Genomic DNA, 25,981 nt, shown 5'->3' with positions numbered 1-25,981 from the left:
GCCTAGGGCTTGCCGATCGAAAGGTCGGCGGTTCGAATCCCTGCGGCGGGGTGCGCTCCCGCTGCTCGGTCCCAGCGCCTGCCAACCTAGCAGTTCGAAAGCACCTCCGGGTGCAAGTAGATAAATAGGGACCGCTTACCAGCGGGAAGGTAAACGGCGTTTCCGTGTGCGGCTCTGGCTCTGGCTCTGGCCAGAGCAGCGATGTCACGCTGGCCACGTGACCCGGAAGTGTCTCCGGACAGCGCTGGCCCCTGGCCTCTTAAGTGAGATGGGCGCACAACCCCAGAGTCTGTCAAGACTGGCCCGTACGGGCAGGGGTACCTTTACCTTTTACTTAAGATGTCAAGGGGTAAGAAACAGAGAATTACAGCTGTAACTAAAAAACTAAAGGAAATTTAATGAAAAGGGAATCAGGATAAATTGACCAAAAGGTTGCTAAAGAATTACCAAACAAGGATGCAGGGATGGGGAGGTATGGGGAAGTCGAAGGAAAGAAGGGTATGAAAATATAATTTTGAAGTTATATTCGTTTAAATGTTTTGTATGTTTTTGTTTTGTGTTCTGATTTTCTGTTTTCTGTTTTGTTTTTATTATGTTTGAAAAATGAATAAAAATTATTATTATTTTTTTTTAAAAAATGGCATTCAAGACGCATACCCAAACATAACCGTTTGGAAAACGTTGGCAGCTTTAGGGCAGAGAAAAGGGAAAGTCCTTCATGCAACGAAGCAACAGGCTCCCGCACGAGGCAGCGATGGCCACGAACGGCTGGCTTTCCAAGAGGCTCACGCCAATTCACGGAGGAGGAAACGGGTGCCGTCGAAGAGTGAAGGCAGCTGGGACCCGGCCGGGAGGCGAGGAAGGGCTGCCCAGGGCCAAAGGGCCCCTGGGAGAAGAGGGTGGCGGGCTGCGGGCGCCCCTGGCCGGATCCAGCCCCCGCCTGGAGCCGCGGTGCGTTTTTGCGCGCCGGGCGGCGCGGATCCTTCTGGCCAGGGCGCGCCTGCCTCCCGCCCTCGGCGCCCGTCTTGGGAGCCTCCACTTGCTGCGGCCTCGGAGGCGCACGGAGAGGCCCCAGCCCGGAAGAGGAAGCGGCAGGAAAAGCCGCGGCGCCACCCAGGACCCCGGAGGCCCGCGCCTCGTCTCTCCGCCCGTCCGGGGCCCCGCGCTTCTCCGGGCAGGTGGGCTTGCGGCTGCAGCGCGCGGGTCCCCTTTGTTCGCGCCCCTGGCGCTTCTCTCGCCGGGTCCCGGGGAGCTCGGGGGAAGGGCGCGGATGCGCGAGGGCGAAGAAGGCTCCCTCCGCCCCGCTGCTCTCGGCCAGCCCCAGGCGCGGGCATAGCCCACCCAGTGGCGTAGCGTGGCTTGTCAGCACCCGGGGCAAGGCAAGTAATTTGCGCCCCCTAACCCGTGGATTTGCGCCCCCTGACCCGTGGATTTGCGCCCCCTAACCCGTGGATTTGCGCCCCCTAACCCGTAGATTTGCGCCCCCTAACCCTAACCCCCAGATGTGGTGCCCGGTGCGGCCGGCCCCCCTGCACCCCCCACGCTACGCCACTGGGCATAGCCCACCCAGTGGCGTAGCGTGGGTTGACAGCACCCGGGGCAAGGCAAGTAATTTGCGCCCCTTAACCCATGGATTTGCTCCCCCTAACCCGTGGATTTGCGCACCCTAACCCTAACCCGTGGATTTGCGCCCCCTAACCCTACCCCCCAGATGTTGCGCCCGGTGCGGCCGGGCCCCCTGCACCCCCCACGCTACACCACTGGGCATAGCCCACGCCCACCCAGTGGCGTAGCATGGCTTGTCAGCACCTGGGGCAAGGCAAGTAATTTGCGCCCCCTAACCCGTGGATTTGCGCCCCCTAACCCGTGGATTTGCGCCCCCTAACCCTAACCCCCAGATGTTGCGCCCGGTGCGGCCGGCCCCCCTGCACCCCCCACGCTACGCCACTGGGCATAGCCCACCCAGTGGCGTAGCGTGGGTTGTCACCACCCGGGGCAAGGCAAGTAATTTGCGCCCCCTAACCCGTGGATTTGCGCCCCCTAACCCTAACCCCCAGATGTTGCGCCCGGTGCGGCCGGCCCCCCCTGCACCCCCCACGCTACGCCACTGGCATAGCCCACCCAGTGGCGTAGCGTGGGTTGACAGCACCCGGGGCAAGGCAAGTAATTTGCGCCCCTTAACCCATGGATTTGCTCCCCCTAACCCGTGGATTTGCGCCCCCTAACCCTACCCCCCAGATGTGGTGCCCGGTGCGGCCGGCCCCCCTGCACCCCCCACGCTACACCACTGAGCCCACCCTCCGGGAGCGAGAGGGGAGGAATTGTGTTAGCGAGGCAGAGCCTCAGATTGATTTGGGGGGGTATTGATTTGGGGGGCAGCTTCCGCCCTGCTCCCCCCCCCCCCGGTTCCGCCCATGCCGAAGGGTCCCCCGTCTTTGCATTCCAGTCCTGCTCCCGCCCCTGGAAGCAGCCTTGAAGGTCCGGCGCACCTCTTTGGCCAATTCCCCGCGTCCAGCCTCTGATATTTGATGCTATAGATTGAAATCGTACTGCGAAATTAAGATCACTTGGCACTGTTAAATACATTATTTGGTTTCTTTTCGAAAATTAGCAGCCCTCCTTATAATGTGGCTTTTTTAAAAAAAAACCACATACACGTAATTGCAGCTGCAACCAAACAATGTATCAGTGTTAAAAAATGCAGCCATAAAAGCTTGGGTTGCCATAATTCAAAAAGTGAACATCCATACAGTAAAGTTGTTGAACTCCCCCCCCCCCCCGACATTTTTACCAATTTCAGAAATTCCACAGAAAACCAAACCATTAAGCAGTACCACCAGATGATATGAACACTTCAGGGCAGCGGCTGCTACAAGTGTGAGACCACAGCAGACAATGGAAGGGGATCCGGTGAGACATGCCTTGAACAATATGCATTTTTGCAGCTTCATTTGTACATATGGAAAAAGTGATAATATGGAGTATGCTTCATATCCTTAATACTTTCGAATTTCTGTCTCACGTGCATTCTGTCAATCTGCTTTTTGATAGAACACACTCATTTATCAGTTTTCTGCAACTGATAACCTTGCCCAGGGAAGTCTGTTCTGTAACTATTTTAACTTTTACAGCTAGATGCTGCCTCTCTTACTACAAAGCGTCCTCTCAGAGGAGAGTGTCCATTTCAGTCCTCACTAGAGCACAGTGGCCTCTGAGAAGACAGAGTGTGGCCGTTCCACCTCTGTGGACACTGCAAAGTTTTACCCTAAAGCAGTGGTGATGGGAGTTGTAGTCGCAAAACAGCTGGAGAGCCAAGTTTGGCCATCACTGCCCTAAAGAATACAGCTTGCATACTTTTGTTGTTGTTGTTGTTTAGTCGTTTAGTCGTGTCCGACTCTTCGTGACCCCATGGACCAGAGAACGCCAGGCACTCCTGTCCTCCACTGCCCCCCGCAGCTTGGTCAGACTCATGCTGGTAACCTCGAAAACACTATCCAACCATCTCGTCCTCTGTCGCCCCCTTCTCCTTGTGCCCTCCCTCTTTCCCAGCATCAGGGTCTTCTCCAGGGAGTCTTCTCTTCTCATGAGGTGGCCAAAGTACTGGAGCCTCAGCTTCACAATCTGTCCTTCCAGTGAGCACTCAGGGCTGATTTCCTTCAGAATGGATAGGATTGATCTTCTTGCAGTCCATGGGACTCTCAAGAGTCTCCTCCAGCACCATAATTCAAAAGCATCAATTCTTCGGCGATCAGCCTTCTTTATGGTCCAGCTCTCACTTCCATACATCACTACTGGGAAAACCATAGCTTTAACTATACGGACCTTTGTTGGCAAGGTGATGTCTCTACTTCTCAAGATGCTGTCTAGGCCTGTCATTGCCCTTCTCCCAAGAAGCAGGCGTCTTTTAATTTCGTGGCTGCTGTCACCATCTGCAGTGATCATGGAGCCCAAGAAAGTAAAATCTCTTACTGCCTCCATTTCTTCCCCTTCTATTTGCCAGGAGGTGATGGGACCAGTAGCCATGATCTTCGTTTTTTTGATGTTGAGCTTCAGACCATATTTTGCACTCTCCTCTTTCACCCTCAATAAAAGGTTCTTTAATTCCTCCTCACTTTCTGCCATCAAGGTTGTGTCATCTGCATATCTGAGGTTGTTGATATTTCTTCCGGCAATCTTAATTCCGGCTAGGGATTCATCCAGCCCAGCCTTTCGCATGATGAATTCTGCATATAAGTTAAATAAGCAGGGAGACAAAATGCAGCCTTAACCCCTATTAAAATACAGATGAGAGTTCACTGTTCTTCCTGCGGCAGTTAAAAGTCATCTGTATTCCACATCAGACCTTATTTGATTGCTAAAGCATCATCTTCGAAGAGCACCTGATTAATGAAAGATCATGGTGCTGCGTTGTAAATTAATGGCATTTTGTTCCAGCCCAACAATGGGAATTGGAGCTGTAAGCTAGTTTCATTTTAGGCATTGATATTTTTGATGCTGTTGTACCAAATATATTAAATATTAATGTCTGTGTGTTTATTTGGAATTTTTGTGGTTAAGGTAAAAAAAGAGGAGTGGTAGTTTGTTAAACCCTGCCTAGAGCCAGAACTACTATATACAGACCCAGATGGTAGATTGTTAATACTTAACATAAAACACCAAGGGGAAATAATTTATGTAACAGGAGTCTATGCACCTAAGCAGAATAAAAAGGAATTCTTCAAGAAGATTGAAAAAAAGATGTTGGAATATTTGGAAGGAAAAATAATATTACTGGGAGATTTAAATGGAGTCACCAATCCACAATTGGGTAGATCAGGAGAAGGAAATGAAAAAGGGAAACTACCTCCTACCTTTTTTTTTTTTTAATTGCAGTAAAATTTCAGTTAAGGGAGAATGAGTCAGCAAGTTATCCACTTCCTCCCCTTTCCTCCCCCCCACCCTTTGTATTTCAGAGCAGGATCCCTGAGACAATGTCACTGGGGGAAAGCCAAGAAAGCAGGAGGCCTCTCAAGGAGTCCCGGGGAACTGAAGAGGGCTCTACTCATGTGATCACCATTGTTTTTATCGCACTCCTCATAGACCTGTTGGGTTTCACCCTCATCCTGCCTCTACTTCCTTCAATTCTTGACCATTACAGCAATAATAATGTAAGTAAGACCTAAGCCACGTTTACCCAAAACACTCGCGATAAACATGTAAAATATGATGGGATGCCACCATGGCATGATTGTGCTATGGCAGTGCTTGAAACTCACATCTCTGTAGAGAGTGTGCTCTAACGATAATGTACCACTTTAGTCCAGGTGCCAAAGTGGTCCACCTGGAATTTTGGTGTGCCAAACATCCTATCTTCTGTATACAGTCGTACCTTGGGTTACATATGCTTCAGGTTACAGACTCCGCTAACCCAGAAATATTACCTCGGGTTAAGAACTTTGCTTCAGGGTGAGAACAGAAATTGGGCTCCGGCGGTGCAGCGGCAACAGGAGGCCCCATTAGCTAAAGTGGTGCTTCAGGTTAAGAACAGTTTCAGGTTAAGAACGGACCTCTGGAACGAATTAAGTACTTAACCCGAGGTACCACTGTATGCAGATGCCTAAACCAGACAATGCCTCTATGTAACCTCTGGGCAATTTGAAATGTTTCTGAGTGAACCAGCAATGCTCATGGAGCATGTGTTACTGCTTAACAAGAACAACTTTTCAGGCAACAATATATGTTTAGAATTCATAGTAAGTGATCTAGCACATCTGTGTCTTAGTTGAAAACTTAAGACAGGTTTTGATGTAACTCTAAACTGGTACGGTAATACTGCAAATATTAACTCTTAATTATTTTTTAAAGCTGCTCTTGTTATCTTACAGTGGGGAGATTTCAGACTTGTGACGGTTAGTTTTGTTCTTCACTCCATGTTGCTGACTGTAGGAAGGCAATGCAGGAAGCCCTTATATTACTCTGATTGGATGTGAAGCATAGGATTAGTAAAAGCAGAACGTGACTAGTTCCTTCTTCCCCTTGTGATGTGGCATAAATAACGGAGAGAGTGTGAGAGGGTGGTTAAGCTATTCTCTTTCTTTCCAGTGGCTTGTCTGTCTCTGAGCCACTAAGATGTTAAATGATAGTACAAATGTTACAGAGCCTGCTAAGGTCTGAGGGCAGTTCAGGCTTTCTGTCTATTAAAGCAAGTGTTTCTAAAAACATTGGTTGTGGTTACTTTTTGCACATGACAAGAACTAGAAAAAATAATTGCGGAATAATTGCACGTGGTGGGCAGCTCTCAGGCTGACCGTGGTTGCTCCTCTGTCCTCCCTGAATAGCTCTCCTGAACTTATCCCTCCCTTGCATATTTTCTTCCACAGGATAGTTTCTACAGGACGCTGCAGCACGGGGTGGACTGGTTCAGTGAAGTGGCTCAAGTGCCTTCTGAAAGGAAATACAACAGTGTGTTATTTGGAGGTATGAATGAAGTTTCAATATAGGACTCTTAGGTTTGCTCACAGTTTGCATGAAGCGCAGGACCGTATAAATCTGGCATTAAATGCAATTAAGCCATCTTAATAATGTATGGGAAATACTTCCTGATGCTTTCAGGTGGGTCCTGAGGACAACGGCCCAAAATGTTTAGGATCCATGGCAGCCTTCAAAATGTAATGTGTGGTATGGCTCACATGTGAACATGGCTGTGAAGGATTGACCTTGATGTTGGCAGATCCATATTGCATTTTAATTTTCCATATTTTGCAGGTCTGATTGGCTCCATATTTTCCATCCTTCAGTTCTTCTCCTCTCCACTTACTGGTGCTACATCTGATTACTTTGGGAGACGGCCGATCATGTTGTTGACTGTGGTATGTCTGTTGACGGGACTAAAGAATGTGCAGTGTAGATCGGTTAAGTAACCCCGGCTAAACCCAGGCAGCCCTTTTCCATTATGCACTGGGTGTTGTGTGAGTCAAACCATTACATTTTCTGGATTAGTTCTGGTCAGGCTGAATTCATCTTGCACGGTTGATTTGCACAAGTAATAAGTAGGGCAAAATCATAGTTGTTTTTTAAAACTCACCCAATTCAGCATGAGCTGGCTGCTCCTCTGGTGCACACACACAGGCCTTGAGCTTTTCCTACGTGTTCTCCTCCACTGAGGAACACATCACCATTTCCTCTGGCACAGGCTGTTCTTCTTGCACGTTCACATGCACCTCCCATTACTCTCTTCCACAAGTGGAGAAATCTGTCAGCAGCAGCTCCTCAGCTCCAGCCACCTCACCCTTCTCCAAGGTTTTGTCCTCGGCTACTGACTGCGTCTCTTCAAAGTCCAAGCCCCTCAGCTGCCCATCCACACTCTGGATCTCTTCCACTGGGCTCTTCCAGCGGGGCTCCCGAGTCGCTTTCAACCCCCTGTAGCATTTCAACCGGCAGGGCCCTCACCTCGCATGGAGCCACGCTTTCCTCTCCACTGAGGCTTCTCACACACTCTGCTTGCAGCTGTCAGTTGAACCACTGGTTTTGCCGCTCCATCCATTGCTGGCTTTGCTGCTCCAGGAATGCTGCCGTTCCTCCATTTCGGCTCAGATTCTTGCTCACAGGTTCTTCAAGGAACATGAATCCCACTTCTGACAGCAGTGTTGCACGCCATCCTAATCTCCGAGCAATGCGAGATTCCAGGGGTTCCAGGCGCTTGACCAGGGATTGTGTTTCCTTCAGGATGAGGTACAGGGGAGGCTCTGGGGTCTTTATGGGATATGGTGTGTGTGCATACACAACCTGAGCCTACCATGGGTATGGAGAGGGGTGTCTACACCATTAACACCCCAGCTTTGTATTCAAACATAAATCAGACATTGCTGTGACTCTCCCTCCAGTTTGCTGCCTTGCTTCTAGCTCACATCACTCCAAAACTCTCTGCTGGGTTTGTGCTTCTATCTAACTGCAACTTGGGAGAGGAGCCCCCACCCATTTGCCATCTCACACAGAGCCCCTTCCTTTGTTCTCTTTATGGCCCATCTCCCAGGCTCTCAGCTCAATGGGAAGCCAGCCTGGCTTGTATTTCCACACTTGCTGGATCCAGGGGTTAAGAGGGTCTTTGCTTACAGCCTACTCCCCCGCCCCAAATTTATAACCATATATATTTATGGGGCAGAATCCTACAAGACCTCATCATCTTCTCCTCCTCGCTGCAGCCCTCTGCACATGCCACAAGAATCTGTGCTTTATTTTTCATTTAAAGAGAGGAGAAGGAATATATTTGTTCACACACAAGCGCGCACGTGCACCCCCCCCCCAGTACATAGCAACTTTCCTGATTCCTTTTAATGAAATGAAGAAAATGACTAATTTATCAAGTAGCAGGAAGGAAGGAGATGGGGATGAGAGCAAGTTTTGGGGGTAGAATGAGTGAGTGATCCAAAGGGCAGGGGGGTGGCTCTCAAAGGCATCTTCCCCTGGTCTCCCTTCAGCCTGGCACTGCTGTTGATTCCATCTTACAATAAACAGCTGTGTATCGCCTTGCCTTTAGGCTAGAAGAGAAAAGTTTCCATGCCATCTGAAAAAGCAGCAATTATTTGCAGTATCAGAGATGTTTTAGATAACCTTCATGATTTCTGCTGCTTGAAGATTGCTGAATACACAAGCTTGGACAACTCCAATATGAGTGAAAATTCTCTTCAATACTGCTTTTATGTCCTTATGAATTGGTCTGCATATGGCCAATAATTGTACTAGGGGTTTTTACCTCATCAAACTTTTATTCTGAATAAGTAACCTGGAATTTCTCTTTAGCTTCCCAAACTGGGTTCAATAAAGAATCCAATAACAGTATTCTTTTGAGAAAACATGAGGTCCCCCCCCCCTTTTTTTTAGTTTAGGTTCAGTTTAGCTTCCCCTGTGTAATACTGTAGGTCCAAGGCGGAGTGCTTACATTTTCTTGTGCTTTCTAAATACCATTATTTTCATTACGTATGTACCTTCTTACTTCTGTAGATTGGTATGATAGCATCGTATTCCTTGTGGGCCATTTCCAGGAGCTTTGAGCTATTCATTTTCTCCAGAATTCTCGGTGGAATAAGCAAAGGGAATGTCAGCCTCTCCACTGCAATAATTGCTGACTTGCAAAGTCCAAAAGCTCGAAGCAAAGGCATGGTGAGTTAACGGCCTGGTGTGAGCCTTTGATCAGGATCTTTGCTGTTTAATTTTTGATCAGCCACATGGATGTGAATGTGTTCCGCATACAGAGTGGGATTGGATGAGATGCAGCAGTGACATGAACATGGCCATTCCCCTGTTTTGTTTGCCCAATACTAGGCTAGGAATGTTAGGTGCCATTTTCCCCCAAATCCCAAGGGGTGGTGGTGGTGGTTAGAATTCTCCAGTCGCAGTCCAACCTGATTTTGGCTTAAACTTCATGCTTCTTTCTATCCAGCAGAAAAACTGCAGATTCCAGGTGGTATCCAGTGCAGTGCAAGGACTTCTGCCTGCACAACGGAACGCCCTCCCTCTCTTCTCCCTCTGCCTAAATGTGTTCTGGAGTTTTGCCCCCAACCCTCTGGAGCAAGTTTGGGGACTGTGCGAGGGGAGTATGGGGAGGCACAGGTAGTGGCCATGGTGGCAGCCCTGAAACTGGGCCTAGCTTGGCACTTGGCCTCCTCCGCTCCCCCAATATTAGGGGAGCTGAGCCCCCTGCTAAACGATGTTGAGGGGGCTGAAGTGTCTTCAGCCCTAAGGAGCTGGCGCCTATGCTCTCAATACAGCTTACACAATATACAGTGGTACCTCAGGTTACAGACGCTTCAGGTTACAGACTCCGCTAACCCAGAAATAGTACCTCGGGTTAAGAACTTTGCTTCAGGATGAGAACAGAAATCACGCAGCAGTGGCGCGGCGGCAGCAGGAGGCCCCATTAGCTAAAGTGGTACCTCAGGTTAAGAACAGTTTCAGGTTAAGAACAGACCTCCGGAACGAATTAAGTACTTAACCCGAGGTACCACTGTATAAGCTTTATCAGTACAACTTAAAACATCTTAATATGTGTTGCATTTGTGCAAAGTGCATACTTTCCCCAATGAAACCAACAAAATATTAAGTGCAAATTTCTCAGGAAAGTGCTCTTGCTCCCCAACGGGACCCCAGCTGCTCTTCTTCGTGCTGAAGAAGACAACAATGCAGGCTAGAATTGATTAAAGGTAAAGGTAAAGGTACCCCTGCCCGTACGGGCCAGTCTTGACAGACTCTGGGGTTGTGCGCCCATCTCACTTAAGAGGCCAGGGGCCAGCGCTGTCCGGAGACATTACCTGTGCCTAAATTATGTGAAAAGACTTCAATCTCTTTCGAAGGAGAGATGCCCCGCGATGTCTTACACCAGGGGTGGCCAACTCCCGAGGGACTGCAATCTACTTTCAGAATTAAAACCCCTTTTTAGGGGTTCAGGTCAAAGTTGTTGAACTTTGTTTAGGGAGGGGAAATGCCCCATTTTAAGCCCGTTTTTGGGGAGTTCCTTTTGGGGGGGGACTTTTAAGGGGGGAGGGGATTAGTCACTTTCCATCTTCTGTTACAGATACCAGGAGAAAATACAGGCAAGGGGAAGGGGGCTGGGGGCTCTTGCGCAAAAGCAAAGGAAAATGAGCCCTTGATCAACAGTGATCGACTGCAACCTCCCGGGGATCGACCAGTCGATCCCGATCGACCTGTTGGACATCCCTGTCTTACACAGAACGGGAACAGACCAAATGCTGGAAGGCTAAGAGGCACTTAAGAGACTGTCTCTTTAGGTCCGATGCAGAAAGGGATCTAACCATGATGGCTTCTACCAAGAGCTCACCATGGTTCCTGCTTATCAAAATGGAGCATGCCTGAGCCAGACACCTGACGAAGCTCCCACTTGCCGTACTAAGAATCGCTTTTACAGAACTACGATTCCAATTGATGCCCTTGGCGGTGTTGGGTGGACGGTACGGCAGAGTACGTTACGAAGAGAGACTCTGTCTGTGTGGATAACCCTGCATCGAGGACCTCTTCCATTCTTTATTGCAGTGCCCGTTATATATCGACCCAAGAGACCAATTTATAAAACCCCTGTTTACGAATGGAACACATTTGAATAGGGTGGAAAGGGTGAAATGGTTACTGAGCGACACCAAGGATTTTGTTACTTATAAAGTAGCTCTCTGTGCGCTGGCAGCTAAGAAGATCAGGAGGAAGGAACTAGACAAAATAGCGGTCAACTGAAAAGGGGATTCGGATATTTAATTTGGCACATCTTACCTGAGAATCTTCTGCTATTCTGTTCTATTTAATGCAACAAATAATTTTAGTAGCCGTGACCATGGTTTTATTGTATGTCTGTGCCCAATGATTTTTATGGTTATTGCCGTTGTTGTTTTTTGTTCTCCTTCTGAATGATGCCATGGCCTATGGCTAGTGCAATCAAAAGTTTAACTGGTATTTGTAACAAAACATTAAGTTATTATCGAGAAAAATGAATGTGTAATTATGGGTATCTATGTTTCAAATAGTGGGACGCAGGTGGCGCTGTGGGTTAAAGCCTCAGCGCCTAGGGCTTGCCGATCGAAAGGTCGGCGGTTCGAATCCCTGCGGCGGGGTGCGCTCCCGCTGCTCGGTCCCAGCGCCTGCCAACCTAGCAGTTCGAAAGCACCTCCGGGTGCAAGTAGATAAATAGGGACCGCTTACCAGCGGGAAGGTAAACAGCGTTTCCGTGTGCGGCTCTGGCTCTGGCTCCGGCCAGAGCAGCGATGTCACGCTGGCCACGTGACCCGGAAGTGTCTCCGGACAGCGCTGGCCCCTGGCCTCTTAAGTGAGATGGGCGCACAACCCCAGAGTCTGTCAAGACTGGCCCGTACGGGCAGGGGTACCTTTACCTTTACCTTTATGTTTCAAATAGTACATGTCTGTATTTGCTGCTCTGGAAGCTCTATTAGAGTTGAAGGAGGAGAGAAATGTTACTAAATAAGTATTACCCTTGTTTCCCTAGGCAATGATTGGCGTTGCTTTCTCCCTGGGCTTTACCTTTGGGCCTATGCTTGGAGCATACCTCTCCATGGAGAAAGAGAAGGGAGAAATCTTCTATGTTCGGTCTGCTATGTTTGCTGTCATGTTTGCAGTGATTGACTTGGCTTTCGTCTTCATGTTGTTGCCAGAGACACTCCCCAAAGAAAAACGGGTAACATGTTCTAGAGACAGATAGTCGCCATCTTGTTCTTAACAGAACATCAGGAAACCAGTGCCTCCATTTTTAAGCAGAATCTGGCCCAAATAAATTGTCTCACTCTGCTCTATATTTTCAAAACAGGTCTGGAGCTCCATGTATGCTTGTTATTGGCAAGTGAGGGAAGCAGTTCAGTGGCAAGTTATCCTCCTTATGTTCCATTAAGTGGAATTGCTCAAGAATTGCAGAAGAACACATAGTCCTCAAGGGCAGAATTTATTTACTGCATTCAAGTCCCATCTCCCCTCCAAAGAGTACAGTCCCCTCCCGCTTCCCATTTAATCATCACAACAAAACTTGAGATAGGTTAGGCTAAGAGAGAGCCCATGGTCACCCCATGCGTTTCATGGCAGAGAAGGGATCCAAACTCTGGTCTCCCAAGTTCTAGTCTAGCAGCCAAACCACCACATAATGCTGTCTTTATTGCCCTAGTTGGAGCACGGGATATGGATGGAAAAGGCAGACTGAGTTAAGTGGTCCAAGTCACTAAAGGCAAAGTAGCAAATACGATTTTAATGGTTCTCCATTAATTTTGCAAATGCTTAAGATAGTTTTTTCATTAATCTTGATCCTTCCAAGAGCTGCCTTAAGCTACTTGGCTTTTTAGTGCTAAGAAATTATCAAGTGTCATGCTACTTTAATTCTGGACAGAAAAGGCATACGTTGAGAGAAATGATTAACAAACATAGTTTAGGCCTTGGAAGTGGCTGTGTGTGAGTGTGTGTTTGTGGGGTGTCAGGTGGTGGGCGTCAGCTCTAACCATTAGCAAAGTGAAGCAGCTGCCAGATGGATGGTGTATTGCATACTGTCAGGGAGGGAGGGAGAGGACTGTGGGATTTTTCTGCTTCAGGTGCCAAAGTTGGTTGACCTTGGTCACTATGCACCTTCATTTGCCGAGGGACCCTTTGCTGCTCTGACATTTTGTCAGCCCTGGTGTAGATACAGGAAGAGTAAAGCTGGACTAATTCCAAAAAACCATTGCTAGAGAAGTGTAGTCATTTGAATCTATTATCTCTCAGCCACCACAACCCCTGAATCTGGGATATTAACAGCACATTTACATGGTTCACTCCGGAACAAGTCCCTCAAATCCAGTGGGGCTTATTCCCAGGTAAGAGGGTATAACATTGTACCCTAAAGACTCCTTAAACCTGCTTTATAGCACAATTTTGTGCATGGATACTTTGACATAAGTCCCTCCCATTGGGCTCAGTGGACTCAGAATTGCACCGGAGGCCCAGACAACTCTGCATGCATAGTTGTTTGTTTCAGATCTCCTGGGTAGCATGCGGAAGCTGGAAGAGTCTCTCTCCCTTGCTATGTCTTTCCTCTACATTTGATGAAAATAACTGGATGTAGCTATAGTGTCATTTTAAAACAAATACTTAGAGTGCATTGTACAAGCAGAATTGGGAAATGGCTGTCTGAGATCACCAACTGAATTGAGAACAATGTGCGTAACAGATAAAATTTTGATTTGGTCTATGCAATTTTAGAAGAAAAATGTGTTAAAATAAATGTCAAATGTTATACCTTCACAAACTATATATATAAACCAGGACAAAATGGGAGAGAGATTTTTGAAAATAAAAATAAAAATGAGGCTTTCTGCACCATTGGTGGGGTTGTCCCAAAGTGGAAAACTATTGAAGGACATAAAATAAAATTTAAAAGTAAAAATTGTTTTAAGACCCAAGCTTTTTAAGAAATCTTTTTATTGTTTCATTAACCAGTACATTCAAAACAATAAATGATAACAAGAATTATATAGCATAATAGAATACCAAGGAATAAATGAAACAAAACTGGTTATCTAAATTAGTCCCTATATAACTCTCAATTAGTATGAGGCAACCTTCTGTCTTTCCCAATACTCTCTATGTGTTAGATAAATTTCCTTTTATCTATACCTGTACAACCCAGGACTTTCAAAATTTGGCTCCTAAGATTTCCAGCCAGAGCAGAATCCCCCAGTCTGCTTTTGCAGCAAGATGGGGTGGAAGTGTCGGTCTTGCTCAGGAGTCAGCAACCTTTTTCAGCCGTGGGCCAGTCCACTGTCCCTCAGACCATGGGGTGGGCAGGACTATATTTTGAAGAGAGAAAAAATTAACGAATTCCTATGCCCCACAAATAACCCAGAGATGCATTTTAAATAAAAGGACACATTCTCCTCATGTAAAAACACGCTGATTTCCAGACCATCCACGGGCCGGATTGAGAAGGCGATGGAGCCACATCCGGCCCCTGGGCCTTAGGTTGCCTACCCCTGGTCTTGCTCATGCAGGTAGCACTAAAGTCCTGGTTTTGTGTGGCACGCAAAGCGGCTCAGTCATCGCCTTGAGACTCAATTCTTTCTTTCCTTCTCCTTGTTTTGTTAGGTGTCCTCCATTATGTCGGGATTCCAGTCAGCAGCTGGCCTGATTAGTCCTCGGGCTCTGTTCCAGTTCTCTGCCGTCAGCCAAAATATGGAAACCTCTTCGAAAGAGAGCAAGTCCTTGAGCTTTTTGTTCTTCCTTTTATTATGAAGTTGCCTGTGCATGTCAAAATCCACTACCTTTTTCTCCTTTGCGCCAACCCTGATGTTGCAAAACGTTGTGTTGTCTTTCTTCACAATGAGGCTTAGCCCTTTCCTGAATATATTTGCATATCTGCACTTTTGCTTGAGATTTGGCAGTCCTCCCAGTGAGCAAACTGGCTTGAGTTTATGCAGCACATAGCATGAAAGAATGATTGCAGAGATATGCTTTGAGTGCGTAAGGCCTCTGCGTGCATCAGCTTCTGTTAGTAACATGAATATCTACTCTCTGACATGCGGAATGAAACATGGAGTGCAATAGAAATAGGTTTTTAAAAAACACATACACACACAACACAATTCCAGTAAAAGGCACATTTACTCTGAACTAGTAATCACACCGGTATTTTTCTTACCACACCTGCATAGTAGGATTAGTCAAGTACTGAAGCTTTCAATACTTTTGCAGAGAAAGCATCTTATCTTATCTTATCTTTTAAAATGTATTTGTTTAAAACATATTTATGCCACTTCTAACACATATCAAGGTACAGCATCCAATTAATATCCCCTTACGCAGGGGTTACGTTCCGGGGATAGCGCATGACACCAAAATCACGTATAGTCAAAATGCATTGGGTGCCAGAGCAGGTGCCTGTCCCAGTGGGCCAGCAGAGCTGACCTAAGGCATGGATAGGTCAGCAAGGGGGCAGAGGAGGAAGGGGCTGGAAACTGTGTATATGCAAGGAGCCAGTATTACATCTGCACTGGATTTGTGTGTTGTAACAGCTTTTAGTCTTCCACAACTGGAGCCAGAGCCCCACCTGAGATTTGCAAAGTCTAGAGCTGCTTTTTTGAAGGTCTTGATTCTATTGGTATGGCCATTCTGTTGGTGTGTTTACTTTTGTACTTGTTCTTATGAATGGAATTTGATGGTGGTGTTTCGTAACAGATCTCAAGATCCTAGGCCTGGTGTATTTCCTGTATCTTTTCCTGTTTTCTGGTCTGGAATACACTCTGAGTTTTCTTGTCCATCAACACTTCCAATTCAGCAGGTATTTCGCATGATATTTATTTTATTTGTCAAAATAGTGAGCCTCACAAGACATCAATATAAACCAAGTTCTGTCATGGTGTTTACTCAGATGACCTCTGTGTTTAATTACAGTATAAGATATCATCCCCACTCCAATCCACCCCCATAATGTAGGCTCTGGTTGAGGAAACTCATCTAGTGTTGCAGGCCATTTTCTCTGGAAATATTTCTCCCATTAGCTTGCGTAAATCACCCAAAGTGGAAACTCATCTGGCAGCCCTCTCTCATATGAGTGAACATTCCTATAACCATTTTACTTACCTATTTCCTTGATACATTTGAATCATGCTGTTCCATCAAGGATATGTCTGACAATTTAGCTCAGGCATAGGCAAATTTGGCCCTCCAGATGTTTTGGGACTACAACTCCCATCATCCCTAGCTAACAGGACCAGTGGTCAGTGATGATGGGAATTGTAGTCTCAAAAAACATCTGGAGGGCCGAGTTTGCCTGTGCCTGATTTAGCCTCTCTGCACCTCTGTTAGGCTGAGAGAGTTGCTTCCAAAGGCCAATCACCAAGTTTCATGACTGAGCAGGGATTCGAACTCATGCTTGCGCTCTTTTGGAACGTAGAGACAGCATTCCCCAGGTCTGAGAGATCTCCTGACAAGGTGCTCTGCTGCAGACCCAGATGTATGTGGAAGCTAAATCTGGGAGGCTGCCTGCCTCTCCAATTCCCTACAATGTGCTGGTGCAACACTGCGTCATGTATTGTGTTAAATTATAACGTGGCAGGCACTTTCCCAGCACAGGCCCTGATCCCAGATAAGTCCACTCCTGGCGGGGCAGGAGGGGGGGCCCAGGCAGCTGCTGGTGCTCCTGGGCCCTGCTGGGGAACATGAGGCCTGGCAGCTGCCCAGTGCTAACACTGGTTCTCTCATATCTTTTGTTTCCCTCCGTTTCTATCATATGATTACAATTTTTTAATTGATTTCTGCAAATTTTAACAAATGTCAGCAAACATATGAACATACAAACGTAACCCCCTCCCAAAGACAAGAATATTCCCAGACTCTCCTCATTACTGTATGATTTTTGAGAGCTTAGTCTTTTAGGATTCGTTGTTGGTAACTGATTCCGTGTTGTTAATGGTAAAGCTGTCCAAGAAGCCTTCCCTTTTGCAGGGACACCAGAAGCCGGGGGCAGCTTCTCATTTCTGAAATGTGGAGATGTTTTGGTGACCAGGGGTCATTCCTGAGAAGCAATTTGGTTTGTAATGATCAAGAGTTGCCCAGACACTTAAATGTTTTTCATTATAAAAATGTGAATGGAGTCAGATTTCATCCACCTCCCCTGGCAACACATAGCTGTTGCCAGGTACTCAAAGGACTCAGCCCATGACATAAATTTGCATTTGCTCATTTATATGTAGAAATGCCCCTGAGAAATTAAGATGGTTTCTGGTTGGCCAGGTGTGTGACTTAGCAGCAGTACACCTTGCAGGGAAGCTGACTATCCCAATATATTTAAGATTAAAAAGGAGAAGAAGGGCAAAAGAACTGTGGTATGCTGGCAAAGTCCTGGGAATTGGACCCCCTGGGCCACCCCTCCAACATCTCTGTATGTTCCTGTAATAATTGTAGAAGCCTCCTGTAGAGGGGAGATTGAATGCTTTATGTCAAAGTTTCTTCTAGTTACTGACCGGGTAGAACTAACTACTACTAACAAACATAATTGCAAATCAAGCTAAACTACGGTACTTTGTCCCTAAGAGGGCTGTGTCAGAACTACTAAATTGGTTAGTTAGGGAACATGCCCAAATATCCACAGTATATATTCCTTAAAATATAACAGCTGCCAGCCATGTTAATTTTGGGAGTTTGGACATGGAGAAGAAAATAACTTTTTCCTGTTTTCTCTTAGTCTGGAACAAGGGAAGATGTTTTTCTTCATTGGAATTACGATGGCTGTGATCCAAGGAGGTTACACTCGCCAGATTGAGCCAGGAAACGAAGTGAAGAGTGTAAAAAGGGTGGGGCTTGTTTTACATTTGAAGTAGTCTTTCTTGTACTTTCTTTTGCTTCATGCATAGTTGAAGAATTTTCAGGAAACGTGTCTTCTGTCATTTAACTTGTAATATATCCTGTTGATTTGTCTCCTTCCTTTTGTGTGAGAGTACACAAAGCATTTGTTCATGTTGGAGAAGGTCAGTGTTCAGTAGACCATAATAATGAGACAGAGAGAGACAGAGAGAGACAGAGAGACTGGCTTTGGGGCTATGAAGTGGATATAAAATGGTCTTTAAAGTGCAGTTTCTGGTGGTGATGGTGCCCAATTCCACCATCAAACAAATCATTCCAAACCAACTATTTTGTTCCTAGCATAAAATTTCTTGTCAGTTCGCCAAATGAGAAAAGAAAACCAATAAAATAAAGGCTCATTATCCTATTCTCTAAAAAAAAAAAAACCTAGAGAAATTCTGAGTCATCTTGCATGTCACACTTCTGGTCATTTTACTCACATGTAAAATGCCATTTTGAAAAACTGTTAAACTTGAGGAAGTTATCTTTGAAATGATATAGAGCACGTTAAATATATATGAAAATGAAAAATGGGTCTGTAGGTTGACATTGTCATGGAATCACTCCTACTACATAGCTCTTTGGTTTTCCCTCCCCTTAAGGCAGGAAAGCTCTTGAATTCCTCAGTGCAAGGCAGGGGTGGGCAAGAAAGGAGAAAGAAAAAGACGAGGGTGACCATTGACTCCCCACTCCCCATTGACTCATCCAAATGTTGCCATGTTCCAGGGAGCCAGCCAGGGCTGTTTCAAGGTGAGCAGATGCCTGCATCTCAATAGTTGAAGCAGAAGAGAGAGCGGGAGCCCAACTGCTCTCAGAGTAGGGCAGGCCCAGGAGAAGAAGCTTTGGGTTTTCACTAGAGTTTGTGTACTGTAAAACCATTTCTCACTTTGCCCCCTTTTGTTTTCGACAGGCAATAATGGTGTCGGCTCTTGGTTTCCTTTTTGTTGGCTGGAGTTCTAATATGATCCTCCTGGGCACTGGACTGTTGTTTTACTCCTTTGGTGAGCTTCTCAAACAAATCTTTTCAGGCACTAAAGCAAAGTGAAATTGGCTCCATAGATTTTTTGAGTTCATTAATGCAGAATGGATTTAGGTTTCCAAACTGCCTTTGTTGCTTATCAATCTTGAAGGAGCTGTCCTTTCGAGTTTATTTTAATGCTAATGACACTATAGAAGTTGCCATGGTGATGTTTAAACACGTCATTAACTTGTGCTGCCTCAGCTTATGGTTGATCTTTCCAGCCTCCTTCTAGGGGCTGAAGAGGATATCTAAATTGTCAATAATCCTGGCTTAGCATGCTTTTCCAAAAAAGAAATGTGATGTCCCCGACTGCTGTTTAAATACAAAATAGACATCTACAGGCAGAGGAAAGTTGCATAGTCCAGGCTGTCCAATCAGGGCTTGAGTTCAGTTAAGCGCAGGGGTCAGCATACTTTTTCAGCAGGGGGCCGGTCCACTGTCCCTCAGACCTTGTGGAGGGCCGGACTATATTTTGAAAAAAAATTAGAAATGAACGAATTCCTATGCCCCACAAATAACCCGCAGATGCATTTTAAATAAAATGACACATTCTAAAAACACGCTGATTCCCGGACCGTCCGCAGGCCGGATTTAGAAGGCGATTGGGCTGGATCCGGCCCCCGGGCCTTAGTTTGCCTACCCATGAGTTAAGGCAAGGACTCTTGAACCTAGAGGATGCTCAGTTTCCCAATTGACTGCTGAGGAGATGGACCAGTTTTTTCTTTGCAACTTAATCCCTGAATTGCAAATACTGCAAAGCTCTGCAAAAGACCAGCAAGGTATTTTCCAAAAGAAAGGCCTTACTGCAAATTTCTGTTCTCTGACTGGAAGGGATTCCACCACCTTTTGATGACTCCTTCCTCTGGATCCTCATCTTGGGCTTTTTCTCCAGAGGAAGGGGGTGTGCTGACCTCATGGATCAGCTTGGAAAGCTTGAGGAGCCCCTCTGTCCCTTGCTGCAAATACAGAAAGGCCATCTGGCAACAGGAGCTCTTTTATCATGCTTGAGAAAAACATTGCTGAGGGGAAGGTTTGAGCACGGGAAGTGCCCCAACAAACTCCTCCTCATGTTCACTTAAAGGCAGAAGCCTGAAGGACCAGCCACCTCCCATTTCCTGCACCACAGGGGGTTGGACTGGATGACCCTCAGGATCCGTTCCAATTGGACAATTCTGTGATTCCATGATGCCAGTCCTGAAATAAAGCAAGAATTAGAATGCCCTCTGGGAGGCTTGCAGACAGAAAGTCACAGTATGGGCATTTCTGTTTTCTCCTGAGGCTCCTGGAAAGCATTTGTTCACTTCAGGATCTACCAGCATGATCAACTAAGGCAGGCACCCCCAGACTCGGCCCTCCAGATGTTTTTGGGACTACAATTCCCATCATCCCTGACCACTGGTCCTGCTAGCTAGGGATGATGGGAGTTATAGTCCCAAAACATCTGGAGGGCAGAGTTTGGGGATGTCTGAACTAAGGGATAGTTTTTGGTATGACTAGCATTTGCCTGACCAGCACTTTCAGGAAAAAAACCTCACCCTAAATTGTCATTAGGACTTAAATTCTGAATTCATCACTCCAGCAATGTTTAAAGGGGGTGGGGAAGCTGATTCAGAGAGCAGTTTGGCAAACTGCTTTAATTAAAGACAGTCTCTGTGCTCCTGTATGAGCAGACAGGAATGGAGGAGCTGCTTTAAAGCCTTTGCAAAAGCCTCTTTGTGCAGCGTGTGTATGAGATCCACTTCAAATGGCACTTTTGCATAGGGTTTAATCCCCATTCAAGTGATGAGCAGGGATTCGATCCTGCTGTTTTGGCTATGGAATCTTGTTTCCTACTGGGAACTGAATCGTAGCCCATGCAGAATTAAACCTTCTCCTGCCATCCATTGTTAACACATTTGCATTCTCACTTGTTTAATCATTTTCTAACCTGTTATTAAATTACTTCCAGCTGCTGCTACGGTTGTTCCTTGTTTGTCTACGGTGGTGTCTTGCTATGGTACGTGGCTGTTTACTGTTGTAATGGGCAGAGCCCTTCTCTAAAGAGTTTTCTGCTTGCTCTTTTAACTGTGTGTTGAATCTTTACAGCCAGGCTGCTGTCAGATTCTTTTGCCTCATAGTTGGAGACAGATTAAACAGAGAATTGGAAAATGATTCCACTTGGCGTTGGCTCCTGCTCTGTTTTGTACAGCACGCAGTAAGGACAGTAGGTGTGGTTCAGACACATGCAAGCACTCAAAATACCATTAATTTTCATGGAAATAAGTGAAGGATCTGTTTAACTCTCCCATTAAGAAATGTGGGACTTCAAATGGCTAATTACTGACTGGGTCATGTCAAGTTTTTATAGACCTCTTATTCCTATATGGTGCTATCGACTACAGATACGTGACACTAGAGCCCACAAAATGATCTCTAAATAAAATAATACATTTTTGCAGGTGGAAACTATTGCCCCATTTTCACATGTTGTATGTGCACAAGGGAAGATAAAGACATTCAGTTCAAAGTAATGGTAGGAATGACCAAGAATGGCTAAGTAGAAACTGTGCTCTAACCCAAGGACTTGCTCAACATTCCTCTGCCGGTTAACTGGCGAATAAAATATACCTCAGGGAGCCTCACATGGAAATGTAGTTTTGATGCTGAGTTTTAGCAGTGAAGTACACTCAAGATTGTGGGATTTAGGCTTCACATGCTGGTGGTAAACTTGCCTGAAGAACTCTCCTTGATCCTCATAAAGGCAAAGTTGAGAAGAACTTCTAACACTATTAGTCCAGTTGCACCTAAAAATACAATATTAAAAGGACAAGAATGAAATGGAGATAGTTAGAATGCTCACTGGGTTTGACAGTGCAGACTTGTTCTCATTATTTGAATAACTGAAGGAGTTGGGTTATTCGGTAGCTGGGGTTGTTTCTGATGCAACAAAAGTGTTTCTTTTATTTGTAAGCCATCCAGGGCATTGTTGTCAATGGACAGTTGTCTAAATGTAAGAAGTAGATGAACTACAGCAGCTTTTTAGTCTGAGACATCATGGCAAACACACAGATACTCCTGCTACCTCCCTGCTATATAACTCCTTCATTGACTCCACTACTTTGCAGCCGTTTTGCTTGATCTCTCAAATCTGGGTCTGCTGACCAATGCATAGTTCCAGCCTCAATAACACTCAGGAGGCAGTGGATCTGGTCTTCCTAACCAGGGCCTCGGCATAAGGATGCACGGTTCCCTCTTAAAGACCCAATCCTTTATCATTTTATTTCTCAGATGTTTTATAGTGCTGGTCTCTAAGTGTTTTGCCTTGGTAGGGAAAGCCAAGAAGTAAAAAACTTGACAAGTAGTAAACGATGATGGTTCTTTCTTTCATAGGGTTAGCCAGCCAAAAGGGAACCGTAATGGGAATCTTAAGAAGTCTGGGGGCCCTCGCAAGAGCTTTTGGACCAATTGTGTCAGCAACAGGTAATTGTGCATGTATGCGTGTGCTCACTATTACCCTTGTCGGTAATAGAAACAATATATTGTTCTAAATGGATTTCACCAGAGAGAAAATTGAACCTCGCACTGCATATCATGGAAAGTGTTTCAGCTATGGTAGGATTCCTGTTTTCATACTTCTGTTAGGAAAGGTTGTAATAGCAACATGCATTTTCCTCGATACTACGAAGCGTGGCTGTGATACAGAGAAGTGCATCCATGCAGCCCACATTTTGTTTGTAATTTGCATCACAATACAGGGGTGCCTCGCAAGACGAAATTAATCCGTTCCGCGAGTCTCTTCGTCTTGCGGTTTTTTTGTCTTGCAAAGCACGGCTATTAGCAGCTTAGCGGCTATTAGCGGCTTAGCAGCTTTAAGAAAAAGGAAAAAAACTCGCAAGAACTCGCAAGATGTTTCGTCTTGCGAAGCAAGCCCATAGTGAATTCGTCTTGCGGAATGACTCAAAAAACGGAAAATTCTTTCGTCTAGCGAGTTTTTCGTCTTGCAAGGCATTCATCTTGCGGGGCACCACTGTATAGTCTTTTTTAAAAAAAGATTTTTATGCATCACAGGATAGTCTTGGCAGCCAGCTAAAGTTAGAAACTTGCATCTCTCCCTCTCCCTTCTAACGTCTAAAACTAGAAAAATGCATGCCTTCAGGTTGTTGCAGGTCACTTTCTTTGCCCTTGCTCCAGTTTTTGTTTGTTGTGGGGACTCTCCAGCCCTCTCACTCAACCTTCCCTTCCCACCATTAGGTTTAAGAAGCATCTTTTGGATAAGAGCTTTTTTAAAGGGGAAATGCTGCTGGTCAAAGTCCAGTCTCCAAATGCTTTTTGAACTTAGGAGCTTTAAAAATAAATTTGGGTGTTCTTCCAGGGAAATTCTATGGGGGAAAGGTAAGGTTTTTATCTCACTGTGGGCTTGCTGTAGATGTTTATGTGTGTGCTTCGACTCAAACTAGCTCTGTATTGGAAAAGGCGGCATTTGAGGCTCCCCCAGGAACTGACCTTCCTATAGCACTTGCTGACTAGAGAGAAGCAGAGTTTTGAACCCCAGATACTTCACAGGAGCTTCCCTATAGCTTGCGCCAGGCACAGAACCTCAGAAAAGCAAACAGACCTGCAGCAAAACGTTTGTGGAGCTGAGTCACATCCTCGCCCCTTTCCCATCCATGAGGCTTTCCTCATGGTAGAGTTCCTGGAGCATTTTCTGACACCTGCTGTCTTGGGCAAATGTGGTTATTTTTTATTGGGCCCTGGCTGCTCCTAGTCTGTTGATATCGTTGGATAGGAGCAGCGGGTTCTGCTTTCAGTTTGAAAATTCCAGTCCAGGTAATATTTAATTCTGGTGAGGAAAAGCTGCATCTTCTGGGAATGGCAGAGCTCTTCTCACTCAGTTTGGTACAAACTGTTTTGTGGAGGCCACTTTAGGAAAGTTCTCGCTTTTCCTGGATTAACAATATTCTTAAATGCTGTTTTCTCCTTCCTTTCTTTCCAGTATACTGGCTGGCAGGAGCTGAAGTTTGTTTCACGGTCTGTGCCTTTTCGTTCCTCCTCCCCTTCATTCTCCTTGGATACATTCAAAAGCAAAGGAAAGAGTAACAAGCAACTCTGGCTACCATTTTCCGAGAAACATTGGAAATCAGGCCCTTAGGCGGCTGAGCTAAGAAACATTTGTGGCACCTCCGGCCTTTGCATATGATGAAGTGCACAGATTTTGAGCACATGTTATTTCTGCTGCACTGTGGCAAAGAGCCCTGGAGAGAAACTTCAGCTACTGCCTTTCAGCAAACAATACCTTTGCCATAAAAAATGCTCAAATACATTTCCTGTTCTGCAAGAGAGTGCACAGTGGTGGAAAAGGGTTGTTTGCTTTGGCAGAAAGTGTTTAAAGAAGGAAATGAAACAATATCTACAGACTTGCACTAGACATGCTGCATAAATTTTGTTGAATGTGTTTTGTCTTTACCTGCACACACACATGCAAACGTATGCTATCCTTGAAATACATTTTCTAAATAATATATTTACTGTTGATTTGTCTGCCAGATTTGAAGCACACCACAGGTCCCGCTATGGCAACACTCGTTATCTGCAAATTCAGTTATCCAAACACAAAGAATTATGCCCAAACCTCACTACAAAAACAGCTGATTCAGATATCCAAACAGCCAGAGTTTGCCCACTTCCTTCCTTGTGTTTTGCTGGTTGGCTGCAGCCATTTCTGGAAAAAGCCAATGGGGGGCAGAGACTGGACAAATCACAGATTATAAATGTTCCCGTAGGAAATAATGGAAATCATCAGCTCGTTATGCAAATGCTTGCAAATGATTTCCTGGTAATGCACTGTGTTTGGAAAGCAGGACCTACATGTACAACATTTCCTTGATACTTAGCTATTGAGCTCAAGTAGATCTGTATGTTTTGTATATTGATGCCAAAACCTGAGTCTTAACAGGTTGCCAAGGGCAAGAGTTTCTTTAAACCAAAGGCTTAAGCTGCAAGCTGGAAAAGTGTGTACAGGTATATCCTACGGTTAGCTATGGGGGGCAGTAAGCTGAAACACATCATGTTCGTACATTCATGTGCAAAAGATTGTGTAGTTAAGGTAGTATGTATCTAAGGTAACCAGTTTTTTGTTTTTTTGCATAATTATGATTCTGGCTCTGTTTACAAGAAGCGTATTTTATATTCTTTATATAAATACTTCAGATTAAGCTTCAGGGATAATGGGAAGACTTTTCATGCTTGCAACAAATCACTTGAAGGGAGGAACTTATGCCTTACCACATGGGATATTTGAACGTGAGGCACGCTTTGATTTGGTCAATCATTCAGTATGGTGTGAAAGCATGAGATACGGCGCAGTCTAAATCATGATCCACTCAGAAGTAATCTATTTAATTCTATTAACTCAGTGGGGCTTACTCCCAAGAAAGTGGTTAGAGAAGTCCTGTTTCCTGTTCTGTGAGGGAACTGTGCTGCCAGTTCTGTGAATTTAAGCCTAGCAACAGTCATCCACAAATAGTTCTGACTATTCTGGATTAACACTCCTGTTTGGGGTTGTTGGGTTTTTTTTAAAAAAATATTTTCATATTTTATTGGAATTTGATTGTTTTAAGAGTTAAAACTAGAGTAGAAAGTCAACCAGGTTTTGGTCTACAATTGAAATTTGATACAGGAAAACCTGAAGAGGTTGACATTTAAGGTGGCTTCATATTGTGCCTTGATGTTGCTCCATATTGTGCCAATGCATCAGCCTGCTACAGCCAACAGTTACGATGTCTTAATAGGTTGGGGAGAAGGAACCTGAAAACAAAGAGTAATCTGGAACATACGAAGCTGCCTTATAGCAAGTATAATAGTTCAGTATTACTCAGAAGTCAGCACTAGCTAGTAGTTGCTCTCCAGGGTCAAGGGCAGACAGGGTCTGCTTCCTGAACCTTTTTTGAATTCAGTTGTTTTAAGATTAAACCTGAGGTTTCTGTATGTAAATGAAGTGTTCGAACCCTGTGCCAAAAACTACTACTGTAGTGTCTGTGGAAACAATTGTAGGACTTAAATTACAGCTGTGCAAGACACGCCCCCCCCAATCTAATTTGGGACCTGATTCATTGATCTGGATCTTCCTCTGTT

At 45.5% G+C, this 25,981-nt stretch overlaps 1 protein-coding gene across 4 annotated transcripts; it reads left to right on the top strand.

Annotated features, from left to right (window-relative positions):
- The first annotated feature begins 1,033 nt into the window (after positions 1-1,033).
- On the top strand, positions 1,034-25,413 carry MFSD10 (major facilitator superfamily domain containing 10). 4 transcript variants are annotated; one of them, XM_079991660.1, is made up of 14 exons: positions 1,034-1,178; positions 2,801-2,910; positions 4,953-5,147; positions 6,360-6,456; positions 6,745-6,848; positions 8,980-9,138; positions 11,984-12,172; positions 14,596-14,704; positions 15,685-15,787; positions 17,693-17,801; positions 18,761-18,851; positions 20,820-20,867; positions 22,241-22,330; positions 23,844-25,413. In XM_079991660.1, the coding sequence occupies exons 2-14, from the start codon at positions 2,896-2,898 to the stop codon at positions 23,945-23,947; spliced, it is 1,413 nt and encodes a 470-aa protein (XP_079847786.1). In that variant the 5' UTR covers positions 1,034-1,178; positions 2,801-2,895; the 3' UTR covers positions 23,948-25,413. The 4 variants fall into 4 exon arrangements, with proteins under 4 accessions (XP_079847786.1, XP_079847789.1, XP_079847787.1 ...); XM_079991661.1 differs by having other exon boundaries at positions 1,052-1,178; positions 2,812-2,910; XM_079991663.1 differs by lacking the exon at positions 11,984-12,172.
- Positions 25,414-25,981: the final 568 nt, after the last annotated feature.

This window comes from Podarcis cretensis (genome assembly GCF_951804945.1).
Source record: "Podarcis cretensis genome assembly, chromosome: 9".
Lineage (NCBI taxonomy): Eukaryota > Metazoa > Chordata > Lepidosauria > Squamata > Lacertidae > Podarcis > Podarcis cretensis.
The sequence above is the reverse complement of the archived record's forward strand: the minus strand, read 5'-3'. Positions and strand labels throughout refer to the sequence as shown.